The sequence below is a fragment of the Tachysurus fulvidraco genome, chromosome 26 (assembly GCF_022655615.1).
Source record: "Tachysurus fulvidraco isolate hzauxx_2018 chromosome 26, HZAU_PFXX_2.0, whole genome shotgun sequence".
Lineage (NCBI taxonomy): Eukaryota > Metazoa > Chordata > Actinopteri > Siluriformes > Bagridae > Tachysurus > Tachysurus fulvidraco.
In genome coordinates this window covers 6,625,867-6,651,996 of record NC_062543.1, presented here as the reverse complement: position 1 = coordinate 6,651,996, position 26,130 = coordinate 6,625,867, and the positions used below count along the sequence as shown (strand labels likewise).

The 26,130-nt window shown below is 39.3% G+C and overlaps 2 protein-coding genes and 1 long non-coding RNA gene across 6 annotated transcripts; 2 read left to right on the top strand and 1 right to left on the bottom strand.

The window, feature by feature from the left end:
• Positions 1-66: 66 nt before the first annotated feature.
• On the top strand, positions 67-6,522 carry zdhhc12b (zinc finger DHHC-type palmitoyltransferase 12b). Its single transcript, XM_027137846.2, has 5 exons — positions 67-609; positions 1,369-1,508; positions 3,152-3,241; positions 3,344-3,510; positions 4,259-6,522. The coding sequence occupies exons 1-5, from the start codon at positions 453-455 to the stop codon at positions 4,572-4,574; spliced, it is 870 nt and encodes a 289-aa protein (XP_026993647.1). The 5' UTR covers positions 67-452; the 3' UTR covers positions 4,575-6,522.
• Positions 6,519-23,491, bottom strand: pkn3 (protein kinase N3). Of its 3 annotated transcripts, none has more exons than XM_027137839.2 (22): positions 23,159-23,491; positions 20,619-20,895; positions 20,009-20,163; positions 17,780-17,909; positions 16,987-17,153; positions 16,602-16,821; positions 16,109-16,291; positions 15,760-15,869; positions 14,198-14,341; positions 13,509-13,584; positions 13,082-13,298; positions 12,792-12,885; positions 12,622-12,680; positions 12,370-12,439; positions 12,174-12,265; positions 11,585-11,761; positions 11,279-11,341; positions 11,114-11,190; positions 10,717-10,859; positions 9,783-9,890; positions 8,746-8,826; positions 6,519-8,654 (listed from the first exon to the last, which is right to left on the bottom strand). In XM_027137839.2, the coding sequence occupies exons 1-22, from the start codon at positions 23,177-23,179 to the stop codon at positions 8,454-8,456; spliced, it is 2,865 nt and encodes a 954-aa protein (XP_026993640.1). In that variant the 5' UTR covers positions 23,180-23,491; the 3' UTR covers positions 6,519-8,453. The 3 variants fall into 3 exon arrangements, with proteins under 3 accessions (XP_026993640.1, XP_026993641.1, XP_026993642.1); XM_027137840.2 differs by having other exon boundaries at positions 16,987-17,138; XM_027137841.2 differs by lacking the exons at positions 20,009-20,163; positions 20,619-20,895; positions 23,159-23,491 and adding an exon at positions 18,757-18,886.
• Positions 17,790-22,795, top strand: LOC113637259. 2 transcript variants are annotated; one of them, XR_003439319.2, is made up of 3 exons: positions 17,790-17,929; positions 18,868-19,245; positions 20,643-22,795. It is a non-coding gene; the product is annotated as an uncharacterized LOC113637259 (long non-coding RNA). The 2 variants fall into 2 exon arrangements; XR_007139567.1 differs by having other exon boundaries at positions 17,791-17,929; positions 18,784-19,245.
• Positions 23,492-26,130: the final 2,639 nt, after the last annotated feature.

The following is a 26,130-nucleotide window of genomic DNA, read 5'->3' as shown; positions in this document are numbered from 1 at the left end:
TTATTATTATTATTATTATCAACGAAGTGGTCATGTGACTGATCTTGACCAATAGGAGCCGCCCAATTTGACAGCAGCCCAGTGGAGCGGAAATGCCATGAAGCTTAATACAGAACCTTGGAGCTGAAAACAAAGCGTTATAAAGAAATAAAGCATGAGATTTGAATATTAGATAAGTTTATTATGCATTAATGGAATAAATTCTGTATCCCACAACGTCCTGGAACTTAAATTATCCGGCTTTCGAGTGAGGGTGTAAACGAGGCAGTGTTTATGAAAGCTGAGATGCGTTAGCTTAGCCGCATTAGCTTAGCCGCACTAGCTTAGCCTCATTAGCTTGGCCGCGTTAGCTTAGCTGCACTAACTTAGCCGTGTTAGCTTACATAAACACCGGAAGTACATTTTCATAACTTGATAGCTGTACTTACTCCTCGATCTGTGATGTTAGTCCGATGTTTTTACGGAATACTTTAATCACTGGATATGTAAAATGTACGTCTAAGTATGCTAGGATGTTTAAAAATGTGTTCGGCTCAGGATTTCTTGTCAGAACCGCTCATGTTTTCCTGACATGGGTCATAACGTTGATTCTCTTCCTACACGACACCGGTAAGTCCAGCTTTATATTTATATTTACATTTATAATACATAATTAAGAACATTCTGCTGGTTCTTACAAGTATACAGTCAAACATGAAAATGTGATCTTAGTGACTTTCACAGTGACGTGGTTGACAGACAGACAAACTCCTGATCTGTTATTTTCACACCAGCACTACAGAGTTGTACAGAGAGATGTGCAAAAAAAAAAAAACATCCCCAGTGAGGGGAAAATCTACAGCTGGATATGTTGATCAGATGAGAAGGAAGTCTATTGTAGAGGAGATGAAGTTGCCTTAAACAGGATATCTTCATGCAGCTCAGTCAGATGTGAGGAATCCAGTTTAATACTTATACTACATTCATTGGCTGTTATATCAGGTGTAATTGTCATGTAGGTTCACGTTGTGATTGTATCCATACAGTCTGTCTGTAATTACCAAGCACTTTCTCCATCAATGAAACCACCACAGGATGATCCTTGACACTTGCCATATTGTGGTGAATGTGGTGCTGCTTGTGGTGTCCATCAGGCACTGCATTGTAGTTGTAGGGGTTTTAAACAGTGTGCGTGTGTATGTATATACTGTATCAACTTTAATACACACATTTACATCATTAGTCCACCTTGTGCGTACGGTTAGAGATTATAGACTATCACGATCATTGTCTGACTACAGCACTACTGTTAGTTACAGAGTGATAGTTATTCGTGGTGTCACTAAATCCACAAGTATGTTTTTAATTAATGATTTTTTTCTTGCTCAGATCTCCGTAGAGAGGAAGAGGCGGGTCGACTCACGCTGCCGGTACTCTTTGTGCTGCTTGTGCTGCTTTCTGTGCTGCTCTACTTTGCTGTGTCACTAATGGATCCTGGATTTGTGTTGGCTGATGACTGTGACCTACAGGTAAAACCCTAATAGTTTATGGGACTTTTATCTCATTTTATACAATCGACGGTTAAGGGCCTTGCACAGGGGGCCCAACAGTGGCAGCTTGGTAGTGGTACCTGGGAGTTGAACTCACAACCTTCTGATTGGTAGTCCAAGACTTTACCCACTATGCTAGAATATTCCACAGAGTACTATCCCAACAGAAGCAAGCTTATACACCAGTTTATTTCTGAAGCCTCCAGCAGGATTTGAACTCAGGTCTTTGGAATCAGAGTCCATTGTGCTAACATTTACAACATGAAAACTGCAGAAAATTCGGATTACAGTCTGCAAATTCCTGGTATTTATTACAATGTTATGAACAACAGCCAGTAAACATTCATTCCTAAAATACAAAGACTAAACCCACTGCTCACACAAGAACATCAGCGTCTGATGTGGAGGCCTTGCGCCTCACCGCCTAAACAACCAAACGGCTGCTTCATGTGTCAGAAGCTCAGCATTATTTTTAACATGATAGATTTATTGTTTAGTATTTCAGGAAACCTGGGCTGATTCTTCACTATTCAAAGCCAGTTCTTGTGGGTTTCTACATCCTATTTACAGCTGTAACTGCATTTGTAACGGTCCGTTAGGAAGCCTGTAGTGTCCAGTTGCAGCTCTGCACTCTTCAGCTTCAGCCAAGAGGAGCCTTGGCTTGGAATAGGAAATGAATAAAAAGGATAAAGTTCATAAAGTATATAAATGCCTAGTTTGTTTTTAATGAAACGTCAGAATTTATTTTATACCAGTGTTATTTAATTCTCAAATCTGATTGGTCGGAAGGTGTTGATTCATTTTCTATATTCATTTCTATAGCAACAGCTAATTCACCAGGACTTGTATGGAGGACATTAGAGTAATCTAAAGCTAAATCTGAAATTGCATTTGTTGGTATGATGATTTTTCCCTGTAAGGAGACGTTTAGTTAACTTTTATGAAAGGAATCTCCAGTGTCAGCACTTTGTAACAGTCACTAGTCAATTTTCCACCAAAGGAAAGTCTTCAGGACAGAAACTGTTTTTTCTCGTATTGCTTTCACAAAGAGAAAGCAGAGGCTGCTGCGTGTTCAGTGTTCGACTATATGTGAAAACCTGCATTTGTGGATTTTCCATGATGTTAAACTACAATAGATTCTGACGTTGTGCTTCAGTGATAATTGCTGAGGTCTAAGAAGAATAAGCCACTTAAGACTATAAGAATGAATTGTCATGGATTAATAGAATCAATAGAGTAGTTCAATAATAATATTAATAGTTCAATAGAATCAAAGTAAAGGAGATATTTTACTTGTATAAACAGACTTAAGTCGTACGTTATAATGATCAGATGATGAGGTCAGTGCACTGATTTAAAAGACAGTAAAAGAGTGAAACAAGCACGAATTGATTATCCTCAAAAACACAGACAACTGATGCATACCAACAAATGTAAAATGTAAATAATTTTATTGTCTATGGGATGCAGATTGGCCATAAGTCTGATCTGAATTAATCCTTCTCCGGGTCACATCTATAAGAGGCTTTTAAACAGACTCTCATATTGTATTCAACTAATGAATCATTGTCTTAAGAGTCTGAAGCAGGTTGTTGTTGTTGTGAACACTCATTTTGTTTCAGTTCACACTTGGCATCACTGAGGAGCAACAGGACATGATTCCACAAAGCAAACCATTCCGTCAGCGTCGCTGTGGTCATTGCCTGTTACAGGTGTGTGTTAGTGTGTCACTTTTCTTTCTAACCATTGAAGCTCGTTCTTGCAATAAAGTGATTAATCGTGATGTATTCCTACTGTCCGTGTTCCTCTCACAGCAACCGATGAGATCCAAACACTGCCAGACATGTCAGCACTGCGTGCGGCGCTACGATCATCACTGCCCGTGGATCGAGAACTGTGTAGGGGAGAGGAACCATCGCTGGTTTGTGCTTTACTTGGCTGTGCAGTTCGTCGTGCTGCTCTGGGGGCTACATGTGGCCTGGTGAGTTTGTGTGTGTATGAACAAGACACAGCATGGCCCTTATTACATAAAGGAAAAATAAACAATAAAGCACATGTTGTTATGGTACTTTAATCTCACACATACACATTTATATTATAGATGTAAGAACATTTCAAATGTATGAATGAACAGTTTGTTGTTGAACATCTCCATCCTTCATCACCTCCCATCATCTTCTCCATGTCTATGTATCTCCATCTGCCTCTCCCTTGGACCCTCTCCATCGCCCCTGCTTATATTTAATACTACAAAATGCACAGCTTGTCGTGTTTGTCATCACTCGTCAGCGTCTGAATAACCTAAAATCTTTACTCTGACTGGTACAAAGAGCTGAAACTGGATACTCATTCCAAAAATGTTAATAAACCTCTCCGCTGTCAGAGAACATCTTGGTGTCAAACTTAACTTAGGTTGCTAGTCCTTGTGAATCAGTATGGATGTATTCATGGGTGGAGAATACAGAGTACTTGTCATAATTGTAAGACTTTCACATGTCTGACTCTAAACACACACAGACACTGAAGACTCCTGCCATAAAATGTTAAATGAATTCACCTTTTTTTCCCCACTATAACCCAGTGTTTTATTCTTCAGACCACAGCAATTATTCTTAATTGTATATGCATTAAAAACCACAATGTCTTTTTTTTTTATTATTATTTAATCGAAAATCATGAAGCTTGTCATGTTCGAGAGAAACCAGAATGACCCGCTGCTCTGTATTTAGGTCAGGCTTCAGCGACGCGGCGACGTGGTCAGTGTGGTTGAAATCGAACAGCGTGCTGCTGGTGACGTGCGCCGTGGTGGCGCTGATGGCGTTGACCGTGCTGCTGCTCCTGGGCTCCCACCTTTACCTGGTGTCTTTGAACACCACCACTTGGGAGTTCATGTCACGCCACCGCATCTCCTACCTCAAACATTGCGGCATCGACGAGAATCCCTTCGACCGCGGGACCATACGCAACCTGTGGAGTTTCTTCTGCATGTGGAGCACAGTGGTGTGGGAGCAGATGTACTTCAGGCAAGACTGCGATCCTGCTTAAAGCAGCACATCGTGTGATCGGAACAATTTCTGGTAACATAGCCAAGTAAATAAAAATATTACATCTTGGTTAGAAATACAATCCCAATAAATACATTCCTATTATTGCTCCAGTTCTTTAGAGAATTCTCAAGTGCATGGACATAGCTGTAGTTAGAACCATGTAGAGCCTCATTTATAGCAAGTCTAAATTGACCCAAAGGTTTGGGTTTCTGTTTTTCCTGTGAATAGATCTGTAGGAAATTTTCTAATCAAAGTTGCAGCTGCACTTTTAAAACTTTATCTTTAAAGTCAATGTTTCAGCCATGTCAGAAAGAAACATTTATTTTTTGGCATCAGACAAACACAAAATGAAAAGCTTACCTCATGTCATCTTTTACTAAAGGAACATCTGCAAAAATCAATAAACAGGGCGGATGCTAAGGTGCACAATATAACTTAATGTGAAGATTAAAATACAGGGTAAATGACTTGACATTTTACAGCATCACTTCCCTCTGTAGTTTTTAGACAATTAAGCAAACTGTGTAAATAACAAATCCTTTTAATTTTAATAAATCAAACTTGTATGTAGTAGAAAAAGCATCGCATAAAGCACTTACGCCAACACGAACAAAGTGGCGGACGCAGACTGCAGTCATTATATCGGGTTAACTGGCACCGTTTTGTAGCTGAACGGTAGATGCGAAGCAGGTATATTAGTTTAATTCACATTCATTATAGCCAAATACATAGCTACATTAAACTAGCTGATGCGATTACATGCACAAATCTGTGATCCGCTATCATGACTGCGGTTTTCTTCTAACGCTGCTATTGAATTCTCGATTCTGATTGGTCAGAAGGCGTGGCCTATTTTTCTATTAGCATGGCTCTGACAGTAGTTAATGCGCTTTACACAGGTAAATTTGTCGATACGATCTGTGTCAAGTTACAATTTTTGTCTGATTAATTTGACAATTAAAAAAGAGAACAGTAAAGATAGGTGGTGACAGGATGGTGTTTTCACACAGGATGGTGTTTTTCTCCCCCAATTACTTTGATGCGTCATTTAAATCACACAAAATTATCGGGGTCAAACATACAGAGTAGGTGGCTGTTGATGACCTGGTGTTGAGTCATTGAACTTCTAGGCTTCAGTGAAAATGTTAGCAGTTGAATCACTTTCTATAAATTTTACAGGGATGCTGTAACTCACCTGGTCGTGATAAGGTTTATTTAAAATGTACTTAAACTCTAATGGACACAACACAAACAGCTGTGACAGATTCGTCCCTGCAATCCTCTAAATTTCGGGTGAAATTGTTGCCCGTTTTAAGACAGTGTACTTTATGTTCCATGTATTTGGCCGTTTGGGTCGCTGGCTTGTTTTTATACATGTTTCTGTTCGAGTTTCAGAAATTGACAATCAGATCAGTAACCTGTACCCTCTTAAATTTCAGCCGTCCGAAATTAGAGCCTTTGAAAATGGTAAAGTAAATAAATGATGCCACAAAACAGCTTTCTGTAAAAAATAAATAAAATAATCATCTCAAGCAGTTATACAGGGTTTGTATATTTAAAAAAAGAAAACTCCAAGCCTTCCTTTTATTTTTGTATAATTATAGCCAGTTCTTTTCATCGGTAAGCAATTTAAAAAGAGAACGCGCATGCGGATGTTTTTAACTTTGACCCTATTTTGTACTGATGTTCGGTTGCGATCCGTTCTGTTCCGTCTCTCCTTTATAGATCAAACTGTTATAATGTCTTCTGTGCAATAGACAGATATTTTAAAACCTTAAAAGGCAAAAGCAATAACGATTTCTCCTTTTAAAGTTACTTCCAATACATTTGCACTTGACTGTTTCAGTATTTGTGCTGAATTCCTCTTTAACAATGCAATGTTTTTGTGACATGTAATGATGTACAGGGTCACAGTGGCGGTATTCAATAAACTGAACAAATGTAGACACATTTGTATTTTATTTGTGAAAATACATTCATCCCCTTCCATTATGTTTGGATTTTTTCTTCTTCCTTCATTTGGCATGTATAAAGGGAAAGTCCCATTTAAATACTTTAGTGTTTCTGCTCACAGTATCGCTGTTCAGTAGTAAACCTTTACTTCAGAATTCAGCAACACGGCATCTAAAACAACACACGTAATGCAAATAGACAAATACACTACAGGATGTTTACAGTTTGAGTACGACATGATACGAGGCTTGTTTCGGAGCCGAGAGGCCGCAAACACATTAGATGCTCAAAACAAATGTAGCTAAATTGTAAATGCCAAACACACGATCATGCGGAGTCAATGAACTGAACATACAAGATTCAACTGGCCAAAAGGTACAATATATAAAAAAGTTGCTTAATGACCTATTAAGTACTCTAAATATCCTGTGTTACAAGTTACATGTGATCATTTAAACTTTAAACTCTTTGGGTTTGAACAGTATGTAGATTACTTTACATTCCAGAGAGCAGGTAATGTCGGTTGACCAAACAACTTCTTGTACCTTTAAAGTTCATCAGGATGTGCAAATACATACATTTGAATTCGATAGCGTTGCCGTGTTCACACCTGGATACCTGACAGACTTCTTCACCCACCGTCTGGATGTGTAACATTACTACAGACAAAGACTTCTGGTGGTGTCCTGTGCTTTTAAAAAAGTCTCAGAGCGGTTGCTGAATCCAGTCAATAAATATTTATGCAAAATATAGACCTCTTCTTCATGTGACCGTCGGGCCCAGGGTGTGTGGAAATGACGTTCTAAGTCGCTTAGATTTAAATGATAAAGTATTTTGTATTCATTATCATTAACTGCTTCATCCTGGTCAGGGCTGCTGTGGATCTGGAGCTAAGCCCAGAAACACAGAGGCGTAAGTCAATAATCAATACGCCTGCATACCTCCGTGACCCCGGACCTGTGAGGAAGCAAAGCTACCGGCTAGGTCACTATACCAGTAATTAAATTTACGAGTTGAGAACAATGTGTCGTCTATATGAAATCTCTCATACACTTCTGATGTGATGGATAGAGATGAGGTCAGACTGCATTGAAGCATTTGGTCATCGTAACCATTTACATCTGGTAGTTATACTTACAAAGCTTCATTCAGGTGGAAATCATTTGAATAAAAAAATAATAATAATAGATGCGTACAAACCTGACCAACATCTGGGTTTCTACTCGGCTTAAATGTAAGAGCACATCAAAGCTCTACAGCTCTAAGCTGGAAGATGTCTGACCTCAGAATCTATAATGAGACTAAAAAAGGAAAAATGTAACTAAGCGTTGACGTGTCTTCGTTTGAACAAAACTGCGATCATGTGTGCAGACAGTACAAGACCCCAGAGCTCTAGAGATCAGGCTTTTATACCAACTAAGAATGATCCTGTAGTACTAGTTCACTCATGATCAGGATCAACTGAGGCTCCAACCTGGCTGGATAAAAACCTCAGATACACCAGTGCTTTGTGGAGGCTGAAAGTGAAAAAATAAAAAAAAAAGAGTGAAAATTCCATTCAGCATGGATCTTCTACAACAATAGCAGGCACGCAAGCGCACACACAACGCATTACAGGACAGGAAAGGAAAGCGCATAGCTCACAGTGATTGCAGGTTCTCTTTCATTTTGGTGGCAGGACAGCATTGAGTTATAGCTACACTGCAAGTGCTGCTGTCTTTCATCATCAGTAGAAACTCAGATGTAGCTCAAGCACACTAGTGCAGCCAGCAGCAGAAAAAGGACACAGACTCGTGACAGTGAATCAGCTTCACTTGGTGCAACTGCATAGGTAGAGAAAAAGAATGAAAAGAAAAGAGCTCAGGCAGGATTAGGACAGAGCCTCGATGTGTCACGTTCCGCTTGTCCATCAAGACTCAGGCAGTCAGTGAAGTGAAGAGAAGTCGAAATCTGCAAATATCTCCTGCTGCTCGGCTGTGAGGAAGAAGGGTGTGTGTGGAGGGGTAAGCACGGGCTTTAGGCGCGTGAACTCCTCGTCAAAGTTGCTCACGTCACTCAGAGCTTTGATGCTCGGCAGGAACGGAGGCTTCACTCGCTTGGCTAGTAAGGCTTCCCAGTCCACTCCCTGTGCAGTTACAAAACTCCTGAGTTTACTGACATGATTTATTATTAGTCGTATTTACAAAAGGTGTGTACTGAGTGTGCAGGAAGGTCACCTGAAAGAACCTGTGTCTTTTCACCTCGTTAGCGTCCTGCTCTCCAGCACCGAGACGTTTTTCTGGGTTTTTCTGCAGAAGCTAGGAAAAAGATGTAATAATAATTAAAAAAAAAAAAAATTATTTTTCTGAACAAAAAAACAAAAACAAACTAGAATAAGTCACATTAACTATTCTATTCATTGCCATCATCTGATACACTGCCATGGGCTTTACAAATGCAATAATATTAATAATAATTTTTAATATTATTAATAATAAATCCTGCCTGACAGTAAAATACCAAATATCAGAGACACTCAATACCAGATGAATCACACAACACACTGCAATAGGTCTCTACTGTCTCTGCTGCACAGATTCTTGACCTGGGCTTGGAGGATCACACACCCTGCTCATTTTAGCACTTTATCTGAAGTGAAGTAAGTGTGTGTGTTAGAGCAGGAAAAACACTCAGGGTGTTCTGGAAACCTGTGCACTGCTGGGATTGGTACTGTATGTGTGATAGATTAATAATGATGACCTGAAAATTTAGGCTAAACAACCAAACTGAGAGAACATATACACACACAGGAAGGTTGTGTGTGGAGGGGGTAAGCATGGGCCACACACACACACACACAAAATTGTCTCCATGTTTACAAATAGCAGAACAGGGCAGAGCCAAAGAATTTAGACATGGTTGATATACGGAAGCTCATAGTGTTGCTTCCTCTACTTATGTAATTACAAGATCTACTTTAAGTGTCCTTATAAAAAGAGCATCCCTATAAACCAATCAGAAATGAGTATTTTCTTAGCCATTTTTATAAAATACAATCATCCCTCTCCTAAATAACTCCGATACACCACAACCACTGTATCTGAACCTGAGATACGACTTACACAATCCTTAATCGTTAAGCATGCTTATAGGATCCACTCACAGTTTGGTAAAATAAAATAACTCCATGTTCCAAGTCAGCAGATGTCCTACAACACAGTCCTCAGTGTAGCATTGCTACAGTGAACAGGAGATGGAGGAGATCCGCACTTACCTTCTGAACGATAGAGACCGATTCGGGGGAGAGAAACCTGGGGTAACGCACTTCATCATTCACTATGCTGTCAAACACTTCCTCCTCATCATCACCTGGGAAGGGAGACTGAGTGAGAGAGAGAGAGAGAGAGAGAGAGAGAGAGAGAGAGAGAGGAACAAAGGGATAGCTGCCATTATGAATGAGTAGATCAGATAGTGATGCACTTTTGGCAGTTACTGAGCATTTATGCATTTATTACGTTAGCTTCCCTCAAAGAGGCTATATTTCATCTAGACAAGCTGACAACATGTGCTGTAAGAATCAATCAATTAAAGTCACATTAAAGCTGTTCATGAACAAATACAATATATAGGATTAACTGACTATTTTGTACAAATTAAACTCACATCTATCTGGAAACAACATATTATTGAGTGTAACATTTTAATAACTGTGCTCACAGGGAATGATAAATAAATGTGTGCTGCATATTGACTTATTTACTCCAAACTAGCCACTCATCATAAATTCCTTTCCAGACATTGCAATTTTATATATTATAATAAAAAAGTTCTCATGAGTAAGTTCTCACTCAATAAAGAAGTCAGGGTTTTTATCCCCAAATTTTACACAAATTAGTACATTTTGAATTGATCACATGGCCCTTCACTACACACTGCTCACATTACAGAAAAAAGGGAAGAGGAAGCTGTAAATGCCATTTTCAGCTCCATTACTAACAGAACTAAAGCACCAAGACTCTAAATATTCACTGTTCGTAAAGAAAAATGCAGCAAACATGCCCTGGGTTTGTGGGGAAGTTATTCATCTAAAGCTACTGCTGATGTTAGATTGTACAGAACTATATAGCCAGTGTTGAACTGATGATACTCATAATACTTATTTATAAATGAAATTGGTTTTTAAAACAGATAGCTGGCCTTGAACTGACCTCTCCCACTAGCATCTCGTAGATGAGTACGCCGAGACCCCACCAGTCCACAGCGCGGGTATATGTGCTGTCTGTCAAAACCTCAGGGGCCAAGAACTCTGGAGTTCCACAAAAGGTGGATGTCCGGTCACCGTGTCCCATACCTGACGAGTATAAAGCATGAACCTACTCAGTCTCTAATGCCCAATTTCTGCAACATTCAATCTGTATCAGTGTTGATGAGCTTATACTAAAAGGTATTTAAAAAAAAAAAAGCTGTTAATGAAACTGAACATAGCAATAAATAGCTCATACTTTTACAAAAAAAATTACATGAAAGTATTATTTGTCATTCTAGCAGTAGGAGGTAGGAGGCAAGAGGCAAACATAGTATTTTCCACCAATTATGTGGCATTACCTTCTTTGCAAAGTCCAAAATCTGCTATTCTCACAAAGCCGTCAGCGTCCATCAACAGATTGTCAAGTTTCAGGTCCCTGTTGAAGAACAAAATGGAATTTAATATTTCTTTTAAAGTGAACAAGGCTATGTTTTTAAAACCGATACTGTAAAGAGAAAATTTACCGATAAACAATTTTGTTCTGGTGCAGAAACTCGAGACCCAGGAGTACACAGGCAGCATAAAATCTGAGCAGAGCATAAAGGAGGCTTTAAGTCAGATTGGTTATGTGAACGCAGATAGAACGGGTTTATTATATGTTGCTTCGAAATTCAGAGGATTGCGAGTGTTTGGTATTAAAGCGGTTTTCTGCTTTAAGGTAGAAAAATTTTTCTCCAGCACATTCCACCTGTAAGATATGATGTTTGCTTGTTCAGTTTTGTTGAATTTGACCTACGAGTCTATAAATGTAAAGCTTGTATAATAGGTACCGGGCCTGGCGTTCAGTGAAGATGCTGGAGTGTATGTGTGTCATCAGGTCACCTCCAGGTGAGTATTCCATAACAAAGCACACGTGGTCAGATGTCTGGAAGCAACCGTGAAGGTTGACAAGAAATGGGTGCCTGGATGCATTGATGGTCTCAAAAATCCTCTTCTCACACATTAGACTAATAAGAAAAGAAAAAAAGCGCTCACATCGATATGAGCATTAAGCTAGTTTTATCACAAAGTTTCTATCACTGTTTTCTCAGAAAAGTTCAACTAGTCTAATGACAGAAAATCACTAAATGCTTAACACCACCTCAAATAAGAGCATAACTTACTCTTTATCAATCACCTTACCTTTAACATTAATACCAATAAAAACATTAATTAAAAAACAGCCCTGTTTAAGCATTTAAGTCTCTATCATGACTCAACTGACTACCAATCCAGTTTCAAGGAAAGCATCAAATCAAGACAGTGCTATCATGTCCCTGGATTTCTGAACAGCTCCATTTCCAGATTAAGACTGAAGATTTTTTTGATCTATTTGTGTTTTTCCATAGAGACTACACTTCACCATTTAGTCACGGTTACCTGTCAACTTCATCACGTGTCACCACATCGCCTTTCTTCAAGGCTTTTATGGCATACAACTTCCCTGTGCTCTTATACTCTGCTAGGAGCACCTATAAAAAAAATATATATAATAATAATAATTCAGACAGAAAATACTTTATTGCACTCTTCCTGACAACAGGTTAAAGATTAGCTAAGCACTGGGAGGATATACCTTTCCAAAGTGGCCTCTGCCAAGGACAGAGATACAGCTGAAATCATCCATCTGCAGCTCGTGTGTTTGCCTGAAATAGAGACCGACCATTAGGTTGTGTGAACTGAGGAGTTGAGATGTACATAAAGGAAGGCATTATAAACCTGAAGAGTGATGTGATGAAATAAAATGGAAAAAGTGAAAGAGGGAAACATGAGAAGAAGAGAGAAAGAGTTTGTTCTGTTCAACAGGTGTTGAAGACAGACAGCTTACTTAGGAATGGGTTGCAGCACAGCTCTCCCTCTGCATTCAGCTTGGTTGCCCTTTAAGTTCTACATAAAACATGACAGAAGATACAAGAATAGTGACATCTCTAAACCTAGGCAAATACAAGTCACTCAGAATCGGTACACTTAACAGTGGACGAATGCCTGCGAGCGTACCATGGACTCTGGGCTCTCTGCCTTTGTCAGATAGAGACGAGGGGGTTTGGGAGGTCGCTCCTCGCTGAAGTTTAGTTTGACAACTGCCGAGTCTCTAAAAGCAGAATCACACAAACAACGAGGATCAGTATTCGTATAGCATGCAATAAAACAGAAGCATGTTTAATGTTGATTGTTTAATGTTGCAATGAGCCAAAATCTGAAATGATAGTTAAATTCTGCCATAACCCCATGAATGGTGGCAAATCAGCTCAGTTGAAACAGCTGTAAAAACAGGATTCTGAACTCACCCTGTTGGAGGAGGGGTGGAAGTGGAGTTTTTTTCTGCAGATGGAGGGGAAGTAAGATCAGGTTGTTGGAGTGGTGGTGGAGAGGGCAGGTCAGTGGCGGCCAGCGGGGGGCTCATAGCAGTAATGGTGCTGCTGCACGGTGGTAACACGCTCATCATCAGGCGGCCCCACGTGGCAAAGTTCATGTTCATCTGCGCAGCCCGCAAGAAGTTTTTACCTAAAAGGAAAATAAGGAATAAAAAAGTTCTTATATCTTACGGTCACCGTGTGTTCGAATGTTTCAAAGGGATTACTGCAGACAACGATTTGACATTTCACTGAACTGAGATGAAAACAAAAGGAACTGGAAGTCTATAGGTAGTTTTCCACAGCTACTGTGACAAAAAAAACGTGTACCGCTAATAAGCGCTGTATGAATAAAGAGTACCTTTCTCTTTGGGGAATATACGCTTCTGCCGCTGTAGCTTCGGGTGCCGCTCGATAACAGGGTTGGTGAATCTCACCTGCAGTTCGATGATGAACAAAAATATGAGATCTACTTCTTACTAGCCACACAGCAATATAGCGGTGGCCAAATAAGAAATTCATTAGCAAGCAACCCAGCCAAGCAAAATCTCCAGTTCGCTGCCCAGCACTATGATTTGTTTACAAAGAATCATGATTGATCAGATGTTCTAGCTAACAAAGTTGTAGTTAATGCAGATTAAGTGAAGGAATTCCATCCCATGTAAGGAATGACTGTGCAGCCACTGACCCTATTATACAACATTCTGAGACTTTGACAAAAATCCCCAAATCAGTAGTGATCAATCAGTGGTGACACCTAGACTGAACCCTGGCTACGTTTGTCATGGAGCATGTGGTGGGAATTTTGGAATTGTTCGGTGAAGTTACAGCATATGGGTACAACTGAAAATATCTGTTTTATGAATTAAAACTCAATGAAAAGTAGGGCGTTGTGGTCCGTAGTCCACAATTCCTGGTTCTACTTGTCAACCTGTAACTAACAGCCTAGGAACAAAATCTGCTTGTCCCATGCCGATTTATTCGCCCAAGAAAATCTGCGTGTTACGAATTATTCCATAGCTGCAGTTTGTTTCAGTTACAGTGTCTGACCTCGGTGAACAGTGTGCCTTGTGGTTCCAAATAAAGGCACATGCCATGCCGCTGGTTATCCAGAAAATCTTCCAAGCGCAGGAACTTCACAGCACACAAAGCTCTCCAATCCCGCCAAGACACACCGATCTCCAGCTCCCGGGACTACAAAAGCAGAGAGACTTGTGTTAACACTTTTTTGGCTCCAGAATTCCATTTCAGACATTTTATGTAGATTCTTGTTAACAGTGTTACTAAGGTATTTTAGAGTAAGAAAATCTGCATTTATACACACAATTGCTGACAACATGCTGTATTCTTCACATCCTCTTACAAGTGAGAACAGCTTAACTCTGGTGAGCTAGACCGTTGTTAACTGAATCACTGGAGTAAAGTTTTCCATCACACTGAAAAATGTGTTTTTATTCCTTGCAGACATGACTGAATTACCCTGTGTGATCGTGGACCCAAAACTGAAAGTAGACTTGGCCAATTGCTTTTGTCAGCCCCCGAGGCTGATGGGAGATTAGTGATAAAGAAAACAGTTACAGAACACAGCATATAATAAAGGCTATGAGAAGCTGATTACAAAAAAAAAAAAAAAAGATACTGATTTTTGTTTTGCAGAGACATCTTAATAAAGGCAGGAAAAAAGTAAATATAAAACTACATTAAAAAAAAAAAAAAACACCAATAGTGAGGTCAGGACTGGAACTACTAACCAGTTTTCGAGATTCACAACGGATAAGTGTGGGGTAGCTATAAGGAAAATGCCTAAAATCTTTGAGAAGACGACAATTTTTTTAATTTAAGAAACAAAAGGACAGTAGGTGTGTGACACTGTTGTCAAGCGGTTCTTGGCTTGAAGTCCGAGATAAACTGGCGCGGCATTCTATGTGGGAAGGCTGGCATTATTCTTTTCCCTATCCAATCATAGGTGTTTGTGAGGAAGAGGATATTAAAGCACTTCCCACTCAGTGTGTTAGACTTCCCTGTGATACATCATGAGCACCTCAGTATGCAGTGGCTGTCTTAGTGTGATGCTGGAGGAAGCAGGTGTTTTAGCCCATTAGCCTTTCCGGTAGCTGTCATGCGATAGGGGAAAATAAACAGCAGGTAGATTTTGGTAACGACTAAATGTTAGTGTTCCCCCTCGCATTTTTCCATCTTGAACTGAAATGTTGTGTAATCACTACTCAAGGCCATTAAGAATACACACTAAATGTTATTCCTGAAGTGATCATAATTACATTTATTTAATTACAGTGCCAGAAAAAATGGCCCTTTTTTTCTGTCATCTAATGTGTACGAATCAATAATTGATGAAACTGCTGACTCCAAAATCAAATAAGACCATTTTGTCTGTCGCTCCCTGAAACTTATGATATTTTGTTCCAAAAATGATTAGGACTATTAGGTTGAATAAAAAACAAAAAAAGACAGATAGTATACTGGACTCAAAAGCAAGACTTAGCTAAAACAATGCCTGGTCAGAATTTGAGACAAAAGCAGGTTTAAGGGTCATTTCATCAGTTCTATGAGTAAATGAAATAAAAATCAAACACAATCTTTGCACCACAGACCCTCTCCAGTTCAATGGTGAAGCTTTGGTCCCAGGCTTCTTTGCCCACAGGCCGCCAGTTAGTTCGACCAACCATCCGGTTATCCACCTTCAACACTGCGCTGATTTCCGCTGTGGTAATAAAAAGTGCACACAAAATATTTTCTTTTTGTATTGAACATCAAACACACAGAAACCATCTCTGTACCACCATAGTAGCTTAATCTGATTCCAGCAAGAATAAAATAAATAAATCAATCAGAAAAGCTGCACTCCCAATGTAATATATTCCCAATGCGGTTATACATCTTAAACCGATCAGTTAATGTCTTGTGGTTTTAATAAATGAAAAAAACAACAGCAAGACCTACTGGACATTTCATCGCTTTTGGCCATCTTGCCATTGGTGCTGCGTGTGGACAGGCCAGTCCTCATTCTTAGGGACTTGGCTTCAGAGGGGCTGCTGGGGGAGGAGGAAGCACAGGCCACGCGAGAGCGGCCTGGCACAGATTCCAACAGATCCTGACAGCCCATTAATCTGACTTCCAGCCGACCTACACAAACGCACATAAACCATGCTCAGCAAACACAGCCACACATGAAGTCACAATCATTACAATATCTGTATGGAACTTTCTAATAAAATATCCAACAATAATTTTAAACAGGCCTTCCTTTGTACAAGCGTTGCTGTAACGTCTTTAAATACGGAGACGGCTTGTAGATTAATTATACAAGAGCTTCTGTGAATTATGGGAAGCAGCAGGCCTGTGGTGTGATAGCAACTCAAATGCATGACAGAACTTTGTGAGTGGAGAAGAAAAAAAAAATAAAAAAAAAACAAAAAAAAAAAAAGAGAGAGACCTGTAAGACTTGCAGGTTTGAAGAACGAAGATGAGGAAGCAGATGGCGTAGAGCGCTGACGGTCCCTCTGCAGCCCCAGGATAGGTGAGGTCCCCATGGTCAGCTCCGCTTTAATGTCAGCCAGTTTGGGGTGATCTGGAGGAAGCTCCATCAGCCTCCGCTCCAAAGACAAACGCAGAAGATCCAGCTTCTGAGAGGACTCTTGCAGGCGAGCTTGAGCCTAAACACACATTTCGAACAACCGGTCACCTTCCTGAACAACCATGTAGTTATTACATAAGGAGGATCTCCAGAACAGAGCATACGATACATACAATACATAAGTGCATGCAATAATTTTAATTCTGCTTAACAGAACACAATAAAAAAACTGGAAATTTCACACCTCAGCCAGGGCGCGTCGGTCTTGAACTCTGCGACCTCCGAGCTGCCTCACCACGTTCTTGGCCCCTTCAGCTACTGCAGCCTCGATCCTCAGATGGTGCCGAAGCTCCTCCATTCTCAGCTCCAGGGGGCTGATGGTCTCCGAAGGACGACCTGAGAGCGCACGGGCTGCTGTGTAATTTTAGCTGTCTTTAAAATTATTACTTGTCGCTTTCTCTTACTCTTGGCTGAGTGTGTGTGAGAACTTGTATACTCCATGTCAGACAATACAATGAAGATCCTCTCACAACATATCTGGGATTAAAGAAAATTACTAGGTTCTGCTTACACCACCAACCAAGATGATTCAGGCTTGTAAAGAAAATGAGGTCAAGAGAGAAACAAGCTTGTTATGCATTAGAGAAAACACTTTTCCTTTTGTAGCTGTTTGAGGCAGTATAAGCAATAAGGCTGGTAACCTGAACTCACCCTTTAAACCAATCACTGAAATGAAGTCAAATACAAAAAGCTGACAGTAAATAACAGCAGCGTGAGTGATAGCAATATGCTCATGGAACATGATGCTGCATCTGTATCGGCTTGTTTTAAGATATTAGACAGAAGAAACAAGCCCTTCAGTGCAATTTCAAAAAAAGATTTCTTTACTGACAGGAAATCAGTGATTGGAACATGACAAAATGCCCCCTTGGGCAAGTTTTGTTTCGTCAGTGCCGATGCTGGGTTTTTCCATTCTTTCTATTGTAGTGAAAATTGAAACATAGAAGTAAAGGAGTGTCTTCGATTGTTGGACTCACCTTCTGTTTCGGAGGCCTCGCGCTCACCCTCTCTGGCCTGAGTCACTTTAACAATCTGCATGCGCAGCAGCTCAATTTTAGTCCTACTGTCCTGCAGCATCTGCTGGGCTGTGGACAGCATCTTTCGGTCCTGGTGAGAAAGATTGGCATGTAAGTAAAATAAAGATTAAGACATTGGAAGTGAGAGCTAGAGTTGGACGATCAGTCAATAGGCGAGGGATGATTAATTAGACAGGCAGGCAGGGAGAGAGGAAGAAAAAGTGCAAAAATGAAAGGAGCATAAACAGGATAGTGAACAATATTAGCAGAGAATGACCTTCCTCCAGTAATATGATGACAAACAGATCAGTTACTGTGTGGTGTCCTTTTATAGCTTCCTATTATTTTCTATAAGCATATGCATTACATCTAGGAAGGTGTCTAGAAAAGAGTTTTATTAGCCATGATATATAACAAAAGTCTGAAAGAAAGTGTTTTCACTGAAATTAGACAGTACAGAAAGTGAAGAGAAAAAAAAAACAGTTCACGTGACACACTGTTTGGGGCGTATTACATGTAGAGGGCAGTGTTTGAACTGTAACAGAATGCAGCTTTAAGCAAAAGCCAGTGTAAACAATAATCAAACAGTGAATGCAACATTCATCTGCAGGCTCTGAACAGTGCCTTCGTTTGCTGAAATCTAAAGCCTAAAGCAAATAAAGCTAGAATATGAAATATGAGATGGATGGTGTATGTCCTTCAATGCCTTTTTCAGCAATTTCGCATGCATTTCTGGACTGAATGGAATGGAAGAGATTGCAATTGTATTTCATGCAGGAGGTAAAACATCTGTCTGGAGGTCAGAATAGACAGAAAAGAACGTTAAGACTTTTCATTACCATTTTACTGTGACTGGATAATATTACGTAATGGATAAGCATACATAACAGCAAATCCAAACTGCATAAACGTTGCATAAATATATGAAAGAACACTACCGTCCACAGCGCTCTCCCTTTTTCTAGGCAGTTTAACAGCTCATCAGTCATCTTTGGTGGACTTTTAGACTCCTGAATGGCATCTCCTCTTTCCTTCACTCTCCCCATCAGATGTTCTCTCCTGCTCCTGGTGTCCTTCTATCACCCCTACTCCTACCCGGTTACACTACTAGGCAGTTTGTGCCTTGAGCCATGGTGCGGAGTTCTCATCTTATCTGACATCACGGGCTGAAAAGCCATTCCTCACCTTCTTATTATGGTTTAGTGTCCTTGCATTCTGCCTCTCTCTCTGTCCCTCCCTCCCTCCCTGTTCTATAGAGCTCAGTTCTCTTCTCACTCCTACCCTCTCTTTAGTAGTTATATAGCTGTGTACTGCTGCTGTTCTCTCCAGCTTGTCTAGCCCACATCAGACAGCTACAGCATTGGTTGTTTCAGAGTCACATGGCCAAATGCTGTCGCCAGGCCCAGGACAGGAGGTACGTGTTTAAGGTAAGTGTTTGTGAGAGAGAGACAGAGGCTCTGTACTCAGTGCTGCATGCATCCCGGATAGCAGTGAAAGCATAAATCAGAGCCTGCCAGAACATTTAGTACTTAGAAGGCAGCAGAAGCAATAGAATTGGAGTCAGGAATGTGCAGACTGGCAAAGTACAATCTCTAATCTACTGGAGGTCATGTGTTCATCAATCTAAAACATGCACCGGACAGTACGTAAGAATCCTTTACGAAACAGAGGAGGAGAATCATAGTAATCCAATACAGAAGCAGCAGGTACAGAATAGACTGCATAACAAGGTATATATGTGCATTTCCCAAAAAGTAAATAAAAGGAAAAACTGCAATTCCTTTAAGGGGATGATTACAGATACTATTTATATAAAAAAAAAAAAAAAACATTGGCCGTCAGCCAGGAGCTACACTGAAACGTGGTACATCAGAATAAGTTTTCAGAGTTTACTTTCCCATTTAAAGTCTAGGGATATTCTGTTGCCATGGTAACTTGGAAAACACTTATTGTGGCTGTGAAACACTGAAAATATTCCCCCTCCCTTGATACAAGCTTTAAATGCGAGTCACATGCGCCTTTTACACGCGTTACTAGATTAATGTTAGTTAACACCACGCACGTTAGAGACAGAAAATACGTCTGTGTATCAGATCAGAAATCATACTTACTTGCCAAAACTTAGTAACCTCAAATACACACCCATATATGATAATCATAAGTGGACAAGGTGCTGAAGGAGAGCCTCACCTTCACTGAACAGCTGGCATACATCTGGATGATGTTCTCAGCTCCTTGCTTCACCTTCAGCTCCATGTTCAGCTGCTTCCTCAGGGTGCGAACGCGACTGCCCAAAGGAGACGTGGAGTCCTCCCAGTGGCATGGGTCAGGAGAAATGGCAGTATCTGTGGGAAAACGAGCAATGAAAGCTTTTCTAAGGAAGTGACAATTGAATAATTGGACAACTGAGCCCTAAGCAAAACTAACAAATCTGATTAGATCAATGCAACTCTGCATTCAAACCTTTCCCTGAAATATGAAAGCAATAAAGGCGCATTGATTTTGTTATTCCCTGAGGCAGGTCATTTAAGTCATAAGACATAAGTCATTTAAACCACAAAAACATGGCAGACGTTAAATAAGTACCAGCATAAACAACTATGAGGTAGGGAGCTGAAAAGGGAATTCCAAGAAGGGAAATATCGTCATGAAACACACCCCATATTCTTGTCCAATATTTATTTAGTTGCTTCAAGTGGTGGTGTTTATCAAATGTTTCATTATGTCATTAATTGAGGCTGTAAGTTTAAACTGTCCTTTCAATATATTTATGGCATTATATACACACACAACACCTTACCTGTGGTGGTCTCTCTCTCTGTAGCCATGGCACGTGCATTCAGCTCCTGAAGCTCCCAGTGAAGCTGCTCCAGTTTGCGAGTTGAGGCGCGTAGTTGACCCTCCACATCAGCGGCACTCTTCTTGTTGGTGACAGCACGCCGCAGCCGCTCCGCTGCCTCCTTGATCTTCAGTTCTCGCTGGATCTCCTGCCTCAGTAGGGACCGGGCGTCTTCAAGCTGCTGTTGGAACACCGGGTCAAGAAGGTCGCCCTCAGGAAGACTCCGCAAGCAGCCAGCCTACAAAAGAGTGTTCGATATCAAAATAATTCACACTGGAAACTTTTCACATGATTAATATGACCTTGAATATGTCCTTGAGTTATAAGTTAAATAATCTTAGTGCCATGACAGACACAGCCTGTGTCACATGCTAATTGCTGATTATCGCATTTGAGCACACACACATACAGTACATAGGGGAAAAAGTGGTTAATACCAATAATATAAAAAAATATCATCAAGAGAACAAAATTTGCTGTTCTCTTTGGGTGAAAGGGGTCAAATCTGTCTCTCTTCTGTCAATCACAACAGTGAAACATGGGGGTCTGTGAGCAGGCAGTTATCACTTTAAAATGATGCAGCGCAGTGTCTCAGAGGAAGCAGCTGCAAGTCCTCGCCCTCCCTGTCTGGTAGACGTTGCATTGTGGAGAGAGTTAGCTAGTGGGTGGAACAAAATTAGGAGAGAATTTCCTTTTTTTAAACCCTTTATCAAACATTTAAAAAGAAGCTTCCGGAATAAACACTTTTAAACAATAAGTTTCCCTTCTCTGGAAAGTGCTTAGGACAGAAGACTTGAGGGAGCTCAGTGAAGTGAATTTAACTTTAAGAGAGAGGGGAAAAAGAGGGTGGGGAAGAAACGGGTAACATAACAGGAATTTACTTGTTCTGCACATGTTCCAAAACATGAAATGTAACTACAAAAATGGCCTCAAATAAAATTAAGGCGAGGCTTATCACACTGATAGTACTATCTGATGAATTTATAGTGTGAACCTGTAACAGGCAACTGAAGATAAACAGCATACAGACATCCAGCGTATAGCCTAGCAGCTCCTTTTGATCAGTTTTAGACAAGCAGATTTTATCCTTCTTTTTTCAAGAGAATGTGTGTACCAAGGCACACACAGGAAAGTTAAAAATGATTAACCAGGGTTGCCAAATTTCAGCCAAATATCCAGCCCAATTACAGCACACAATCAATCTGAAACCAGCACAAAGGCATTGGAATTTATGCATTGGAAATGGAAGACAGCCTTTTTCCTTCTTTTTCCAAGCTTATGCATGTGAAACAATGCTTTGCAGAAGATTTTTCCCACTCCATCATCCTCCTTTCCCCTCTTGAACAACTACAACGAACAACGTCTTTTTTGAGAAAATGTATGATTTCATACCATACACACACATGATAGATAGACAGATAGATAAAACTCTACTTCAGTAGCCCCAATAATATCTCAGTAACCGTGTAGTGTGATATAATTTATAATGATAATATTACTTCACATGACTGTAGTTTAGATTATACGGTGTTATCTAAATAATTTATCATTGGAAAGCTTCACTACAGTCAGTAATTGAACCCATAACACGTCTGATCTTTTAACACGTCTATGCATTTTAAGGTTTATCATATTGTGCGTGTTAAGGTGCAAGTCAAAAACAAATCCTGCAAATCACAGAAAATCCCTGAGAGTGACTGAAGCTTAAATAATTATTAGTTTCGTGTGTTTAAGCACAGATTATAAATTTTATGTTATAGAAACAAAACTTTGACTGAGTATATAACGTCTGATTCAAGAGTCAAGGGAAAAGTTAGATAGTAAAGAGGCAGCAAGAACTGGTCAAACCTGTTAAACCTGAAACTCTGAACCTCTTAGTGATGATAGGACTGAAGAAATACAGCCACAGACAGCGTAAAGGGAAAAACTCTGTGCTTCTCTTAAATCGTACTGAAATGATTGTGATTTATCATCAAATTATAGTTTGAGTTTTTTGTTGTTTTTGTCCATCATCCCAAGAGCAAAGAGGAAAATCATCTTCACTTGTGTCTACAAAAGGTCATATTAATAAACATGCTCATCACACAAACATAATAATAATAATAATAATAATAATAATAATAAAAGTAAAAAAAAGTTCAGAATACACAATTTCAGTTGTGTTACATCAATAACAATAAGTTTTTATAAGATTAAGACAACAATAGATTCTTTTAGCAATATTAATTTTACAATAGTATCCACAATAAATTAACTCATCCATTAAGCAGTAAATATGAGTTTATTTATTTTTTCATTACTGAATAATTCACTTAATTTTATTATTAATTCACAGAGGTTCAGAGAGTTTGAATTTAACCGACGCCAGGTAGGTGAGCTAACCTGCTAAGCTAACCTGCTAACCTGTTAGCTTCAGTCAACGGTGAGCAATTTAAAGTTTGTGCTACAGTTAAATGTTTGTTTTGACAACTTGACACCCAAATTATTTAAATCATTCTTACCTGAAGTGTCACACCGGCCATCTCTCTATCTCTCTTCTGTGTGAGTTTGAGGGGGGGGAAAGGCAGGAGATTTCGGCTTGTTTGCTGAAGAACCAGCTAAAATAAGTTAGCCAACTTTAAGAGGAACCTTTAAGGTCCTCCTGATGAACTTAGTCGTGTTTTAATGAAACAAACATGTCGATATTACATCGAAATCCTAGGGGAAAGGTGGAAAATCTCGCCCACACACATGACAACCACAAGCTGGCTCTCAGGGATGAAGGTTACGACTGAATGACAGGCTGTTTACCGGTACTAAAAGTTTTTCCAATTCTTTCCTTTTCCCTGAGGTTTGAAATTCCACTGACGCCTCCCTGAATAAGGATTGGCTCCTAAGCCTGTCAATCACAAACACAGACCAATTAATACAGGCCTTTTCTTCGGCGGAGGCGGGTTTATGGAAATTAGCTGATTAGCAAATTCTTGTTTATTTATGTACGCGGGCTGCAATGTTGAATTCTCGCTTTTGATTGGTCATAATGTGGTGAAATTGTTTATAAATTTACATTACAGAGGCTCTGATAATAGTCTATAGGCTGTAAGTCAATTCAATTCAATTCAATTGAGACAATTTCCCATTATCTCAAAAGAGCTTTGCAGAAGTATGGAAACAGAAGAGAGAGAAAAAAGAAATATAATAATAATAATAATAATAATAATAATAATAATAATAATAATAATAATAATAATAATAATAATAATAATACATACATACATACATACATACATACATACATAAATGAATACATACAATTAAAGTTTAAAATTAATTTAAAAAAATTAAGATACTATATAAAATTTTAGATACAAAATTTATGATACTATAAATCTATCCCTATCCCTAATGAGCAAGCCGGAGGCGATGGCGGCAAGGAAAAACTCCCTGAGATTTGAGGGAGGAACTCCCTGAGATATGAGGAAGAAACCATGAATGGAACCAGGCTCAGAAGGGAACCCATCCTCGTTTGGGTGACACTGGACAGAAAATAATGTAAATGTAAATAATGTCCTTTCTACAACAGTTTATAATAGTGCAGCCGAGAGCTCCTGAGGAACTAATGGGTCATCGTAAACTCTGAGTTCAGCACAGACCTGATTGCTGATAAAGACCAGACTATACAGCTGACTGAGACAACATTGGTTCAAAAGAAGGCATGACAGTCTCCGGGCGGCTTCATACACAACAGTCCCATGAGACACTGGCTGACCATGTAGATCAATCCCTGGCAGGTTGACCACCGGGCGACAAGACTCCAGCCAGCAGTAGAACAACAGGACTGAAGAAGTAGCTCCATAAGAAGAGAATCACAGGTTTAAATATTGCTTCGGTCATCATGGTTTCTGTATATAGAGGATGCTGCACATAATCTAATAATAAAGGTTTAAGGAAACAAAATAAAAACATATAATGTATGGTGGAGTATTTTGTAGGGTGGGATTTATGGATGGAATGTTAAGTGCCGCTGCTTTAAGCTGTCAAGTTTTCGGTAAAGTCTCTAGAGCACATAACCATAACTTTCTGTTTTCTGATCTGCTTTTTTATGGCTTGTGACAGAACTATAACATTACCTAAGGGTTAACAGGGACAAGTTTTAGTGATAACAGGATCTAACTTTTGTAATGGATGTTCTAATGTATTAAATGTAGCTATAAATGATTTAAAAAATAAAACCTTGGTCATTCATTAAAAATGTGATTTTTGACCATAGTCTGTCTGTGTGTGAGATTATTTTCTCAGAACTGAGTGTGAGATTATTATATTAACTAAAATAATATGTGGTTAGTGGTGGTTCCGTGGTGGTTTCATTCCAAGCTAGAGAGGGTACACCTACAAACTGCACCTATATGCTAGGTTTTCCTGATAAAATGTCCTTGCTGCATAAGCCTGGAGTGCCTAATAAGTTAGTCTATATTGTTGCTGTCGTATTTTGTCATCTATTTGTTTATTTGACTATAGAGCTGGAATGCAAACCTTTATCCTATTATGAGCCGGATATTCCAGAGACTTTTGACTTTTAAGCCATTTTAAATCTCAATCCCTCATTGTTCACATACCATACTACAGCACACAAAGCAGTTGCACTTTAGATCTCATAGTCAAGTGATGCATTATGTTTCTACCAATCTACTGTAGTTATTCCATGCTTTGTTTTTTGTTATCAGGAAAGCTAATATTTACCCAGTTCCACATATACCAACAGCTTCTTTTTAGCACTAAAACAATAACGCACACACACACACACACACACACACACACATTGCAATAATATCTGGATATTTCAAATTAAATTGTTGCAGTTATATGTGAAAAGTAATATTTTTTTCTTATAAACCTGTTGAGTAAAAAAATGTAAAAAGCAGCAAGATAGTTTATGTGTAATTACAGAAATCGTATCACATTAGCACACACATCTTAAACATCACTGATGCTCAAGTAATATTCTCAATTGAACGACATTACAATGCAAAACAAGGCCTATAGTATTAAGTTTATAAACTCTGTAAATCTCAAACACTGAAAACAACAAGAGAACAAATGTGAGTTACAATATAAAAAAATAAAAATATATAAGCGACCAGTTAATTTTGATAACATTTAGAGTTAATTGGTGTCCTGCTGGATGCATATAGGTGTTAATTCAACGTTGTGTAGATCACTGCACTTAAGTATAAACCATGTGGAAGCATGGTTCACTGACTGGGTCTCAAAGAGGTTTGTGATGTGTAGCAAGGTACTGTGCAGTTTGGTGGAGTGAATTACAAGCATTAAATTCGGACAGAAAAGTGCAAATTCAAATGATATCAAGTCTCCTGTGGGTAGAAGGTTCTGGAATCAAAAGCTAGATTCATAGATTCACTAGCTCAATAAATATGATGCTGCATATCTGACTAACGGTATATTTGACTTAATATTTGCTAGATTTTTATATATA

Coding starts and splice junctions, on each gene's coding strand:
- zdhhc12b (XM_027137846.2), top strand. CDS start 453: ATGTTTTTACGGAATACTTTAATCACTGGATATGTAAAATGTACGTCT. Junction 610..1,368: donor TCTCTTCCTACACGACACCG/GTAAGTCCAGCT, acceptor TTTCTTGCTCAG/ATCTCCGTAGAGAGGAAGAG. Junction 3,242..3,343: donor GTGGTCATTGCCTGTTACAG/GTGTGTGTTAGT, acceptor TTCCTCTCACAG/CAACCGATGAGATCCAAACA.
- pkn3 (XM_027137839.2), bottom strand. CDS start 23,179: ATGGCCGGTGTGACACTTCAG. Junction 14,342..15,759: donor TCACCATTGAACTGGAGAGG/GTCTGTGGTGCA, acceptor CTGCTTTTGTAG/TCCCGGGAGCTGGAGATCGG. Junction 9,891..10,716: donor ACGAGATGCTAGTGGGAGAG/GTCAGTTCAAGG, acceptor TCTCTCACTCAG/TCTCCCTTCCCAGGTGATGA.